Here is a 15001-nt window from a genome sequence, read left to right as displayed (position 1 = left end):
GTAGAGAGTGGCGTACGACTTCTTTTGTGCGTACGCAACGTTTATAAATGAGGCTCCAGGTCTTTTCTTCTCCTCTGACTAGCTCTGCATTGTGGCCACCGCTGGTCCCAATAAACCTTTTGGTTCCATGGGAACATTTGGTAGGTGAGTCTTCCCTTTTTCAGCCTTCTTCCATCCAGGGTCATCAATAGGGCTTGACCCTTTGGCTTCTGGGGGGAAATGTGCTAACCAGCTGTTCATTTTCTGTCGGGTCCAGAACAGGAGCAAAGATCCACAGACTGGTGGCTTCTAAACCCACAGATCTGTAAGTGGCCGCTCCAAAAGCTAAAAGGCTTCAGTTTCAGTGGCCAGTGATTTGTCTTCTGAGTCTTACTTCAATTTGTCTGCACCAGAATCAAGTTCTGAATTAGGAGAAAATAACCGGCAAAAATGTCCTGGAAATTTCTCATTTTCATTTCTCCTTCATTTCTTTATAAAGTCCCTTGAAAGAAAACAGTTGTTATTGAAAGCAGTTAAATAAACCAGATGAATCATTTGAGAAGATTTAAAAATAACGTCAATACTAAATAAAGAAGCAACAACAGTCTGTTGATCTGAGGTTACTGCTCTCATAAAGACAAAACATGTCCTCCATTTTCTTTGGCCGAGTGCGAGACGACCTATGACATCCATCTCCATGTTCAAGACTTGGCCCAAAAACATGAGCAAGAACAAAAAAAACAAACTAAACCACAGAATCCTCACAGTACCCCTCCCCAAAAAGGCAGTTCCCAGATGCCCAAATACCCCTAGAGGAGGGGACCTATGGGAACAGAAAAGAAAAATAAGCCCAGAACACAGTTTGGGTTCCTGCAGCCTAGCAGAAGGGAGGGGTGACTTGGCAAACCCCTCCTCAACAGATATGAAGAGGAGTGGTCCCGACGACTCCCCAGGGACAGAACACCTGAAGGGGAGCAGCCCTGGTGACCCAGAAAAGGGAACATGGCCAAGGAGGAAAACTGTTTTATCTAAAGATCAAGAATCAACCAACCAAACAAGCTCCTTCTTGTTTTTCGTACGAATTTAAATTGGAATCAATCAGTAAATATATGTGATTACTGTGTTGCACAAGCAGCCTTATTTTCATTCTCTAGTTTTTTATTAGAAATTCTTTCTTAACTTCACAGGTGAAGCAGGTGGGGTCCACACTGGGAATACCCATAAACGAGCTTCCACCAGTGCCAGGGGTCTGACACGCCACTGCTGGGGGCCAAGGGAGAAAAACGCTGCCCAGACCCAAACCCAAGCAGAACCAACCAAACACCTGAGCTAAAATAGCAGTGCTGTCAGCACCAACATAATTATAAAGGTTTTTGTGAAAGGTTTTGTTAATTGTTCAAAATAACAAACAGGCATACGCACTAACACCTGACTATCACCTAAATGACTGACAGAAAAAGGAGATCCATGCTGTGTGTCCAGCAAAAGAGGACGACTACTCCAATACCAGAGTACGGTTTATAAACAGAAACTGACTTTAAGTCACAGATCACTCTTAGACAAACAGAGGCACTAAGACTGCCGTCACATTTCGCAAAATGCCACCGCGTGGCGACCTAAAACACGTTTTCAGCAAATTCAGCAGCTGGCCGTGTGGCAGCATCTATAGTCAGGAGGCGCCAGTCGCATTTTCACACGCCGAAAAAGTCAAAATTAAATATTGATTAGACAGTTTTCTGACATTAGTGAGTGGCTGTCTGGGCACATTTGGAGGTCGCCCCTGTCCAGTGACAGGTGGGTGGCAGGAAGGAAGCAGAGTGACAATTCACTGAGATTGTCCAAGGTCCCCAAAAAGGTCTGATGATTGGCCGACGTCAGACTGCCACCCTCCTGCCCCTGTGCTGCCGTCCCACTGCCACCGTCCCATGGTTAGAAGTCGTAGCAGTGCGGGTACTCGACGAGGACTGTTGACATGGGTCGGGGGCCCAGCGATCATCAGACGTCAATCTGGCGATCACGGCCACCATGGGTCAAAAGACTGCATTGATGCTGTGTTAGTAGCACCACAGCGACACCTGCAGATTGACGAATTACGTTGATGCTGAGAAGAACACAAAGAAGACAGAAGATTCTGCAAAAATCATAGAAGAGCCACGTGCACAAAAAGGGCAATGAAGAAGAAGTTGTTGGGTGAGGCATACATGTATCATCAGGTGCATACCAAACATCTGATGATGAGCTTGGTGTGCACTTCAGAGACAGACTGACGTCCAGGAATGGCGGTGGAACTCCTCTTATGCTAACAAATGTTATTAGCATCCTGAAAACTAAAGAGTTTATCCAACATGTGAATTACAGATGTCTCAGGGAGTTTGTCTGATGTCTTTTACAGTCACAACCTCTGCAGATAGCATGCAAGAAGTGGGAGCTAGGCAGCTTCGTCCTTTTAAAATGCTTAAAACAAACCTTCAGACCATGAGGCAAAGAAAATAGCTATGTCTGCACTTGATAAGATGATTTCTTCACAGGGGTTATCTCAGCCCTCCCCAGGAAAGTTTGCTATGGGATTGATTCTTCTCAGAGGAGGAAATTCGTTTGTGTTGCTTCATTTCAGGCGAAGTTGGCAAGCAGTTTGAGGATGAGCTGGCTTCATCTGTCTGAAACATGTCATGAAAGAAAACAATTAGGTGCAGCACACCTCTGGTCCCAACTTTAACAGATGATTTCAGTCCATTCATGACCACATTGGTCATGTGACAGCTGTGTCAGCTCAACATAGTTGTTTGGGATGAGCTTTCTGATCAATCTGGACAACAAAAGCATTGGCTTTGTTGTAATTTGATTGTAATTTGATTGTATTGGCTTATAAGTCCACTCAGCACAACAGGAGACAGCCCTAGAGAGGAACATACGAGACAAACACGTACAATTAAAATCCCAAGAAGAGCTGGGTTGGCCAGCTCAGCTCTGCTCAGACATAACGGGTCTGGTACCTATGTATCGGACCGTTCTAAACAGAACTCCAGAGTGGCCTTAGCCTGGTACATAAAAATGGAGGAAAACATGAAATTAAAACAATCTCACCAACTGTCCAACTGGCTCCTATGTGCTCTTCAAGTGATCTCACCTATTAAGACAATCTGACCTTTTTAAATTGATCAGTATAAACTGGATTCAGTACATTTCTGCTCTATGGGGTTCAGGTCAGGGGACATTGCTGGCTAAACCATATGAGGCCACGCCCACATCCTGAAGTCCAGATTTGACAATTCTGGCTCCATGTTGTGGAGAATTATCATCCCTGTACAGAAAGTTGGGGTGTTCTGGTGGCATTGGGTGACGATGATGGTTCTATGATGTCTCTGAGGTCAGAACCTGCACTGACTGGACCGTCTTTAAGAACCAAATAGGTTTTGCTCTGACTGGTCATCCCCGTCCAGACTGTTGCTCCTCTTCCAACAAAGCAAACCCTGATGACCATGTTGACCTCTGCGTTTCGCTCACCAACACTGGTGACCACCATTTCTGTGGAAGGTGACCCGACCCTCATCAGTGAACAAGGACGGTTGACGGTTGCTGCATCGTCCAGGTCACATGGTCTTCTCTACAAACTTTCACGGCGGTGTCTTGGTGTCAGTGAAGTCACCTGCAGCGGTCGTCTGTCATTCCAGTAAAAATGGTGGAGTCAGTCGTGGATGGTTAGTCAGGAAACCCGAGTACCACTCCCATCTGGTAAATGGGCCTGCAGTGTGGCGTTTGCTAAACCGTGTCTGAGGTCAGAGGTCCTTAAGTTCTGGTCATGGTTGTGGTCTGTCACTGGGGGGGCTCCACTCCTGGGTCTGTCCCAAACTCTGACAGTAGTTCAGAGTCTTGATGCAAGTCTGCTGATGACACTTTGAGACAAGTTCATCTGCAACACCTGACTGTCTACCACCAACCTGAAGGTGCTGTGGTGGGGCTTCTTGTCCGTCCAGTGACGTCTTGTTCATGGCTGATGAAACCGGAACAACTTACTGTCCGAAGCTTTTTAGACACACAGAATGTCGAAATTGATGCTACAATGAAAATATTTTTCTTTTAGAATTTTTTGGGTTTTGGCCCCAATAAGTCTGACACTGTGCACAGTGAGACTATTATGTGAAAAACACTAAATGAGGCATGTTTATCACCACAATAAAATTGTCACAGTCCCTATCCCAACAATCCGTTAAATTAAATAAACACTGTGTTTATGTCATCTAATGAGTTTTTTCACAATATCCCTGAACTATTGCACGAAGTGTAAGACAAAATAAAAGCTACATCTTAAAACTTCAGACTATAAAAGAGAATGAAGTTGCAAATATGCAATCCCTTGTAAAAAGAATTTTTGTTACAAATATGCAATCCCTTGTAAAAATATTTTTTTTTCAGGATTTCCTCTCTGCTCTTTGCAGATGGGGTTCGTTGGCTTCGAGTCAGGACCTCCAGTGTACATTGGGGCGGTTTGCGGCAGAGTGTGAAACGACTGCGATGAGTGTCAGCACCACTAACTCTGAGGCCGTGGTTGTTGACCGGAGAAATTCTGCCCTCTCTGGGTGGGTGGAGTGTCCCTGCCACAGGTGGAGGAGTCTCAATTTCTTGGGGTCTTGTTCACGACAGACAGAAGACTGGAGCGTGAGATTGACAGGCAGGTCGGTGCGGCATCTGTGGTTATGCGGTCAATCCTCTTCCAATATTCACCTGGGTCATGACCGAAAGTACGTGGTCCTGAATACAAGTGTCTGTAATGAACTTGCTCATTACAGAAGGAAGAGAAGATGGATGGATGGAAAAAGAAAATCCACAATTTGATTGTTTATTTTACTTTAAATATACAGCTTTCATAGTACTCAAAAACAAACTACAAATAACTTAATTACAAAAAAAATGGCAGTCAACATGGAGTTTACACACAGTGCAGCAACCAGTTTAGCGTGTTCTTTGTTAATTGTTTGGACACATAGTCGACATGTGGTCCCCACAAGTACCTTTGCTGCACAACAATGCCGCCAGAAATGCAAAAGAAGCAGTGGGAAAGAAAGGCATTTTTAATGAAATTTGAAGAGTGAAGAAACACAGAAGAGGTGCAAAAATAAAGGCACCTATCATCAGCGGTGGCAACGGCTACATTTCTACAAAACATTTTCACCAGCTGTTATGCTGCACTGTAAACACTTTACAGTTGAATGAAGGCTGTTCTGACAGGGCGAAATTCCAAATCACAAAATGTATTTTGTGTAGATACACCAAATATAAAGGGAGAAAATTCATCAAATTACAATTGGCTTTAAGAAAAGCTCCACACTTTAAACCTGTGCAATACATTTGAAACACGTGTGGGCACGAGTAATCAGAATTTTAGGACTTTATGCAATAATCAAGCTCTACCTTCATGTTTTAGCCCGTTCTTCAACTTAGCATTGATCTGCCACAGATCAATTGTCTGGCTTAGTGATAATTCAGTCGGTTGTGCTGGTGCCAGCCTCTCCAAACAGGTAGTAAGGCTGAGTCCTGTGTGCTTGTGGTTCAAAACAGACCGATATTTACAAAGTAAAAACAATGAGGTGGAAGAGCGCTAGGACAAAAAAAAGAAAGTGTTGTGTTGTGTCCCACGTAAGCACAGGTATTAGTGATGATGTCACGTGGTCTTCACACAGCAGTAACACAATAAACCTGACTGATGAGTGAACAGTGACAAAACTATCTTGAGCTCAACATACAGTGTTTTAAAAGCCTACTTCTATTTGCAATGTTTGTTCATCTAAACTTTCTCACTAGTTTGTGGACGTCTTCACCAGAAGCATCCCTTCCTTCATGGTCACAGTTCAGTTGTTATAGTTCAAACAGCAAATACATCAAATATCAAACCCTTCATAAAACAAGAAAGACGACATGAAGACTCTCCTTAATCCTTTTTAAAGCCTAATCTTTAGTGCAGTTATAAATACTTAATTTAGACTTATGTTTGTTCGTTGATTAAATTGCGCAATTTCAAAAAGCAAACTTGCAGCTGTTTAGAAAAAGCTACCACTTCCTTTATTTCAATAAATACTATTAAAACACCAATATGGTGAATAGAAATAATTGAAGCTCAAAGATCGAATTTCAGGACACACATGGTTGGACATCACAAAAAAACTCTTCAAGAACCATTTAAAGAAGACGATTAGATGTTGAAACCTTTGGGGTTCAACATGCGCTCCCCAGCCCATGTGCAATAACAGTGTCTGAACGAAGGATCCTCCTCTTCTGAACTTTTTACAGGAAGTTTGATCTTGTCTACCTTTAGGTACGACGGGACATTTAGGGATCTTTAAAATGAACTCAGGTGGATGCCGGCCAATACAGACTATTCAGATATGTTTCATACTGATCAAGGATCCGTGTTGTCTTCTTTAGCATATTCCTCCACCAGCTTCTCATAGGAGCGTCCGTGCTCTGAACCGTCACTGGTAAACACAGAGCCTTCAGATTCAGAACCGTGATTCTCCTTGTAGTTGGTTTCAGCGTTTTCATCACATGTGGTAATGGAGAGTTTTACTTTGGAGTTGTCATCGTCGTCGTCATTGTCCTCATCTTCCAGCTCTTCTAAATTATTGCTCAGAAAGTTTTCCTCATCAATAAAAGTAATGTTTGCATTTTGGAAAGTTAGGGGATGATATTCCTTGGACTCCCACATTTTTCGACAACCTGCTCCACAACTTCCCAAATCTCTATTCTCCAGGTCAACATCTTTGTCAAGTTGGTTTTCATACAGTTGGTTCTGGTCCATGTCTGGATCTGCAGGTTCCTCTGAAAGAAGAAGCCCACTGTCTGAACCCAGAAGGTAATTCTTTGACTTTGAAAAAGCAACAGTGACCCGGTCACTAAAGCTGTAGCGTCTCTTCTGGCGTGGCGAGCGGTCAAGGCTCAGGATTGTATGCCCGTTAAACACAGGAGCATCATTGCAACTCTTGGACCTATTGATCTCTTTGGCCTTTGTGTTTGAGTCACCAGATGCAAGTCTAGTCCGGCCATCATTTTTGCTGCCAATCTGCTTTATAAGGTCATTGTAGCCCTCCTTTTTCTTAGACAAAAATCCAAAAATGTTCACATCGTTAGGAGTGGGTGGCAAGTGAAGAGAAGCTTTATAAGCCTCCTTGTACTGGCGGAGCTCCTCCAGGGAAAGCTTTCGGAGTTTACGGCGTTTCTTCAAAGCTTTGTGGGCTTCAATGACCATGCGCACTTTCCAGTTAAAAAACAGTGAAAGCCAGGCCAGGCCCAGATAAATCCACACCTCCACAAAGTAGCGATACAGAGTTGGGTATTCTTTGTTTGGTTCCACACCTGCAGAAACAGAGGGGTTAGGGTTAGTTTGCAGATACTTCAAGCATAGTGATAGTACCTTTTATTTATCAGTTTAACATGGGTTAGTGTGATGCAAGTCGTTTCATTTTTTGCCTACCTGCTACTAAGTCTCCAAAGCCAATTGTGGTCAAAGTGACAAATGAGAAGTACAAGCCCTCTATGTAAGTCCAGCCCTCCTGGGACATAAAAACAAAAGGTGGCAGGACTAAATGGACCAAGACTCCCCAAAGGAGAAAGATAGCAGTGCAGGTAAACTGAGCTTTTCTCTGCAATTTAAAAAAAAACATACAGGCAGTCATAAAAAATCCTTTCAGAATCATTGACCAAAATTGTGCAAAACATCACTTACCAATGAAAACCCTCTTTTGGTTAAATATTGGCCAAGGTGCTTTGCTCTGCCACCAAAAAACTTCCCCAGCTCACTGATCCAGGTAAGACACAACGGCACTCCAAACAGCCCGTAGAAGATGCAAAATACTCTGCCAGATGACGTCTTTGGAGCAATGTTGCCATATCCTTTAAAAGGTTTTAGACAGTTAAAGTATGCCGTAGATGTAGCTCTAGACTCAAGAGTAGTTCAAACCACGAACAACTTAATGTTGAAGAAATATCTGACCAATGGTGGTGATAACGGTGGCAGCAAAGATGACAGCGTTGGGCCAGTTCCAATTGTTGAACGTCTTGCTGCCCGTTATTGTGACCCCTTGACCTGCAGCATCTGACACCACCTGAGACCAAGACACAGGAAAAAAGTTGAAATACTTCTGGAATAAAGAAAAACAAGACATTAGACGTTTAGAACAGAGTAGGCAGGAACGACTTGTAGCATCAAACCTTCCCTGCACAGCTGATGGCATCTCTAACAGTACAGATACAATGAAACAGCAACCAGGAGAGCCACATTTGACTTTTGGTTGCTCCTTTCAGGGGTTGCCTCGACGAATCATCCCGTGATTCACATGAATGATGTGGTTGTGCGTAGGACGCTCTTATTGACACAAACCCTGTATTTACCCAGGCCAGCACATGAAAGCACTGGATTGCAACCCCCCTGTGGCAGCATTTGAGCAGTTTTTTACCAAAGGCCTTCAGTGTTCTCACCACTCATTTCCATAAGAATGGAGAAGGAAGGCAGGAGCCTCACTCTTTACTGAAGTTTACATGCAAATCTTTAGAAACATGTACTCCTTGTCATGCTTCTTCTACCTTTTTTTTTTATTTTGACTCTTTTCTGTTGTATGGTGACACAACGTATGGTTGTATGTTGTATGGTGACACAACAAAAAAGACTGCAGGAAAAAGAAAAAAAAACACTGGATAGATGATATCCTTTACTCAGCCTTCATTCAAATAGTCACCCCATAAAGACTTTGATATAAATATTGTTAAAAAAGGTAAAGAAGAAAACTCACATCCATTTGAGTGTAGTAAACAGAAAAACACAGAAACATTCAATCCAGATGTTTATAATCTGGGTTCAGTTTAGCTCAGCTTCATTTTTATTGGAGACGTATCATAAAGGAGACGATGTGTCTGTAGTGATAATGAGATAGACAGCTCTGTGGACCTATTAGCCCCACGTCTTATATCATACACATTGTGACCCTGAGGAGTCGCTCATGTAATCTTTGCTTTCATTATTGCACACAATAATTGGGCACACAAAGGAATAACTTCTACAACCCTGGGGGGGTCAGACCAGAGAGGACTGGCCTGAGATGGAGCGAAGACGGACCTTCAGCTTTGACTCTTCCACTGCACTATGGGAGGGAATGTTTACCTGCAGGTCCCCCACCCCAGGGGGGCAGTCAAAAACACTCTGCCCAAGAAGTAAAATGAAGCAAGAGGAGAAAAACCAGCTCGTCTCCCTAGTCTTCAAACCATCATGTCTTAATAAAGACCTGCACCTCCTTTTACTGTTTATCTCCCAGACATTTTCCAACTTTGTTATGATTCTAATCGTGCCGTGTGCTGGTTTCTTTTTCATTGCTTCGATTGATTCATGCTGCTTATGCCATTTATTCCATGTACTCTGCATTTTGAAGCATAGAAAATTCGTCTGACAATCATAACCACGTGATCTGCACCAGATACCGTTAACAAGTCAAGCTGTTGTCCCCAGTCTGTGTTATCTACACCTGTATTTGAGGTCAGGTGAGCTGGTAATGTGAAAATAAAACTTCATCTGCCACTATGAATGTTCCCGTAGTTAACGATTTACTAAATCAAAGGAGGAATCTTTGGTCCAACTGTCTCATAACATTTTCATGCTTCTTAGAACTCCTATGATTTTTTAAGGCGGAGCCGTAACGATGTAGAGCTGGCTATCCCTCCGCCGGTGAGGTGACCCGTGTCACGTTGTAATGTTGTAACGTTGTAACATGGAGGAGAAACATTTCTTTACATGGGTGTGATCTGAAGCACAGAAGTTTACATTTAAATGTACGTAATGTCTTTTTGCGTTAGCAGGACTTTTTAAAGTTTTCAAACCGATGGCGTGTTTTTTCCTGAGCGCTGACGGCTACACGCCAACGTACATGAGCGGCGGTTATTCCTGACATCATCGAACGGTAGTAAAGTCCGGATTTGAAGAAACCATTTTTCCATACCTCCCCACCTAGAGGGTTAAATGAAGGGGTAGGGAGAAGCCGGAGGGGCAGGGAATGAATTCTGATTGGGCATTGATGGCACCCCCCACTTCACCCAGAGGCAAATGACCAAAAATGCATCTGAAATATAGAATATAGTAATAAAAATAAGTTAGTGCAAGGTAAAAATAATTGGGAAAATACCAAAACATAACATATTTACACCGTATTAATTATTCTGATGGGCCTACTGTAAAAATCGTTACAGGACGAGCTTGAGTCCTCATATGTGGTGAAAAAGAAAAACATACTATAGTCTGTGTCACGTCTCTGTCTGAGCACATGCTTAGCTCAACAACTTACTGTGGCCTAATAACTGGGTTCTAAACTGCTTTACTGTCTGCAAGAAGCAAATGTCTGTTGTTCACACAAGCAAAAGTGTTGAGCTCACAAAAAAGTGCGAGCCATTTTATTGAAATCAGCAAAAAGCTGGTCAAGTGGAAACAAGTGAGCAGTTCTCCTGTTTCACTAAACAGGTTGTGCAATACAAAGCACCAGTAAAGGTTAAAAGGTCAAGCGCAGGTCAACCCACAGCAGCCTGAGGTACAGAATACCAGACTATCATTGCATTTTATGTAAACACGCGTCTGATGCAGCTCAGGAGTTCAGTTTCAACACTTTCTGACTACTGGACGAGGAAAATTAAAACTGTACCACTACAGCAAAAATACTTCCCTTTTTCCAAATCCTTTTAGCTACTGCCAAAACCAGAAGTGCAGCTACTCTAATAGTACAAATTTTGAATATCTGCACACTGCAGGCTTAGCAGACGTGTTAAGATAACATGAAAACTATCATGATGCTCATGTTTGAGCAGAACGCCTCACATCCTTTGGCATTCTTCTGGATCCAACATGGCAGCAATGAGCAGGCAGACTTCGGTCAAGGAGACGAAAAGAAAAAACTGGAGACAGATTGGTTATTGACGGCGGGAAACCTGGAGGATTTATTGTGACCTCTTTAGAGGCTGTGATCATGCAGCAAAAGAAACAAAGACACCATCAGTCACAAGGTTCCCTAGCATTTCATTTGATTTGGGGTTTAGGAGCCCTGCAACAGGCAGACGACCATTGATAGTAAATGACAACTGGACTGACTGAGCGGCCTCTCCCCTCCTGGTGTTCCAAACAGGAAGTCCCCGCAAAATCCCGTAGACTTCTAAAGAGAAATAAACAGCTGTTACTCTGTCATTCTATTGGTCAGAAGAACCGTTCTGGATCTGAGACCTTTGGCATCTTCTTGTTCATCCCATCTTCTCGTTCATTTCATGATATTTCTGCTGTAGCTCAAGGTATTCAAGTTATAAACTGACCAATCAGATGCCTCAATAACAGCAGGTGGCGTCGTGTCAAACGTTTGAAGCATTTGATTGACAGTGGAGCTGATCGATATGAGAAAAAGCGTGCGATTTGCGATAATAATAATAATCAAAATAGCAAAACAACCAAAAACATTATTACCATTTCAATGCAATAGTTTAATTTAAATAAGACTCAAAATTACTTAAATTATTTTCCAAATGAGCCTCGTCTACATAGGAGGCCAACATCGACGAAAGGCTCCATCTGATCAAATGCATAAACAGATTTATTTGATTTAAACACTTCAAGCTGCCATAAGACTTTTTTGGCACATTTAAGGTAAACATTTATAGCAATTTTCGACAACTTTTGCGATATGCGCGCTTCACAGCTTGATATTGCGATAATGATAAATTTGTGATTTATTGTGCTGGCCTAACTAGGTGTGGCCTTCCACTGTGTTCACTCCTGATTGGAGAGAGTGGTTGCCATAGAAATCATAGAAAAAAAGAGGATGTCTGGTTCCAACTTGTTGTGGAAAAATGGCGACCGAAAGGATTTCATTTGGATGGATGGTGTGCCAACTATACAGTCAATATGAATACTAAATAAAAGATCTGTCTCTTACATAAATGTATAATTTCCATCACACCGACAGCCGGCACAGGATCGTCCATCTGCAAACGTTTGGTCAGTTCTGTCATGAAGCTGCTTTCTTTTTCTTTCATTTCACTTTTTTTTTTTAAAAAAGGGAACACACAGGACAAAAAAGCAGATGTGAAAGTGAGGTTCTTCTTTATCGGAGTTTCCAAACACAAGCAAGGCCTGTGTTTCCTTCAAGCATGTGATGGCCTTGTGTTGAGCTGCAGTCACATGTCAGGACTGACCTCTGCGTTCAGTTCAAATCATCTACTGATGCTCATTCGCAAAATAAAAGTCAGGCTAAGAAAGGAGACAATAATCCAATAAAGTTTTCCTAACAGTCTGCATGAAAACGCTGCTTTAAACCTCTGAGTCCTTTGGTTCTTATTTCACAGTAAGAGGGCCGCCTCGTTTTGCACAGCCGAATTTGACACCAAAAACTTAAGGTTTTAACTGGTACATTTACATACATGAACTGTACAAACACGCGTTTGTGTGCTGGTTAGTTTGGAGGCTGAAGGTAACAAATAAGGAAATCCAGAGAAGTTTGCAGTTCCTTTTAGGATCAGAGAAAAACGGTTTTATTTGAGCCAATCCTCCATTTGTGCAGGTCACCATGCATCAGCCTGGACCTTCATTTAATACTGTCACCTATTTGAGTCCACGGTTCCTTCAGACAGCTAAACTGATGCTACAACACTATGAAAGTGTTAAGAGTTGAACTCCCAGGAGTGATAACCGCTGCACCCCAGCACCACCCTAACTGAACTTTACCACAGCTTTAACTGCAGCACCCAGAGCCATAAACCTCGATCTTTACACCGTGACCACTTAGGCAATCCTGGAGTTAATAGTAAACTTCTCCTTCGTAAAACAAAGAGTACTAACTCTTCCGAGGGTCGTCTTCTCTTCTTAATGGTCAACGACCAGAACCAAGTTTTCACAGTAGAAAATGTGGAAATAAAGACTCTGCTCTCTTCTGTTCCAACTCCTGAAGCAGGTGTCTTGAAAAAGAGTTCAGAAAAAAGACGGCTGCTTTCAGACCGAACAATTGAACCAACTGTGAGCCGATACCAACAGGCAACTTGATCGGGTCTTGTGGGGGCTTTGGAACAGCACAGGTGGCTTTTTGTTGTCTTTGTAAAATAAGTCAGAAAGGAGAATCCTTGTGTTTGACACGGCCTGAACTCGGTTTCCTTTCCAGCTGATTATAAAAGTGCCAACAGGAAATTTCCAAACCATGCAAAGCAGATAACATTCCAGCTTCATTCAGCAGAGGATTTGGCAGCTGAAGAGATTCTGCTGTTCCAGAGGAGGGCCGTGAATGGGGGGAGGCTCAGGCAGATCCCTTTCAGCCCCCCCACACACACACACAAAGAGGAGACAGAAGGGTGCAGGAGGGGGATGGGAGACCTGGGACAACATACGAGACCCGATTCTGGCTCTGGTCATATGTGCTGAAGAGACCCAGAAGTGACGATGAATGACCGGCTCAGATTGGGAACAATTCTAAGTCAAGTTGTAGAAAATCTGTTTTTGAAAACATTTAAAGAGTCTGGATTTCATGGTGTTTGTGTATGAAAACAATCGACCATGTGTCCCAAAGCTTGTTGGCGGACGGCGTTCATGCAGTGATGCCATGAGAGCGCACAGGTCAATGACACCAGCTTTACTGTCACAATGACTGTCCTGATAAGAAATTAGCAAGGAAACATTCTGGAGCCTGTTAACGCTGAGGCTGCAAACTTGGCCTCCACAGTAAACAGCCAGTCTGTACCACGTCCTCCAAAAGCTATCTGCTGGTCCCAGCAGATAAAGGCCTCACAGGCCGTGGTGTTTGTACTCTGGAAACCCACAGTGCCTTGCAGATGGAACAGCAGGAACGTGCAGACACTTTCTGACCACAAAGTTCCATTTCAGGGAATGCTGAGCGGCAGCTGACCCTTCTTCTGCAGGGGCGGGGCAGCCACATTCACTGTCCGGTCCTGCTCTTCTACACCACATCCATTCACAGCAGCATACCTCCAGTATTCTGTCCAGATCCTCTCTGGACAGGCAGGGGTACTCCTCCAGGATCCTCTCCTTCCGCTCCCTGTACTGCGCTGCAGCCTGCTTCCAGTTGGGCTCCTCCAGCACCTGAAAGATTGCTGCCCCAATGGAGAGGTAGAAGATGATGGCAGAGGTCAGCAGCGGGCCTTTATCTACCATCCTTCTGTGAGGGACGCCCCCGGGAGCGCGCGGGCAGACAACAGAGGCGCAGTCAGGCGGCGGTCATCCTCGGCGACGCGCTTTCTGTTCAATCAACTTCTTCTCTGCGAAGACTGAAAGTTCTGTGGCGCGTGCGACAGCATCGGGCACGAGACCGAACCATTGAAAAGTTCTCTGAGCTGAGTGCGCGCGCGGGCGCTCCTCTACAATACCGCTCCACGTGCGCCTCCGCCAATATGTTGGAGAGGGGGCAGCGCGGGGGCGTGGAGAAGATTCACAGGGATCCGCCCACGCGGGTGTGTGTGTGTGGGGAGGGGGGGCATCCCCCCCCTCACCCGCAGGTGCAAAACGAAACCTGTCAGTACATGGGTCCATCAGACCACACGGGGGGGGGTCTTTGTTCAGGTTTTTGTGTCTTTCATGCAAATGTTTAAAGACAGAACTCCAAACAGGCTGGACATCTGCACAGGAAAAGTATAGAATGACCGTCAGGATCCATCTGGTTTAAGTGTTCGTGACCATTCCAGCCGGCTGTCCTGGTCTTCATCTACAGACTCAGGACAGCAACACGCTGGTGTTAAATAAATATTGTCCAGAATGAAGGCTTTATTTGGTTTGTGAGTCAATCCCAACGACAACGTTGAGCACAAATCAGGAAATCTGTGGACGACCATGTTGTGGCTGAGGTCAACTAAGTGGCACGAAGTCTGTTATTTGATTAATTAAAAAAAGAAAGATTTTTGAAAATTGATTTTTCAAGTATTTTGTTTGTTTTTAATATGTTTTCTAACTTTCAGCATTATTTTTTGAGATCTTTTTCTTGTTTTTCACTGTACTACTAATTTAATAATTTTT

At 43.6% G+C, this 15001-nt stretch overlaps 1 protein-coding gene across 1 annotated transcript; it reads right to left on the bottom strand.

The window, feature by feature from the left end:
• Nucleotides 1–4802: 4802 nt before the first annotated feature.
• kcnk5 (potassium two pore domain channel subfamily K member 5) lies at nucleotides 4803–14377 on the bottom strand. The gene is made up of 5 exons (XM_004082715.4): nucleotides 13961–14377; nucleotides 7964–8075; nucleotides 7697–7863; nucleotides 7445–7613; nucleotides 4803–7326 (listed from the first exon to the last, which is right to left on the bottom strand). Exons 1-5 carry the CDS (start codon nucleotides 14144–14146, stop codon nucleotides 6374–6376), a joined length of 1587 nt encoding a protein of 528 aa, XP_004082763.1. The 5' UTR covers nucleotides 14147–14377; the 3' UTR covers nucleotides 4803–6373.
• Between the last annotated feature and the right edge of the window lie 624 nt (nucleotides 14378–15001).

The sequence above is a fragment of the Oryzias latipes genome, chromosome 22, assembly GCF_002234675.1.
Source record: "Oryzias latipes chromosome 22, ASM223467v1".
In the NCBI taxonomy this organism is placed as follows: domain Eukaryota; kingdom Metazoa; phylum Chordata; class Actinopteri; order Beloniformes; family Adrianichthyidae; genus Oryzias; species Oryzias latipes.
Note: the sequence above shows the minus strand (reverse complement) of the source record. Positions and strands in the feature narration are given on the sequence as shown.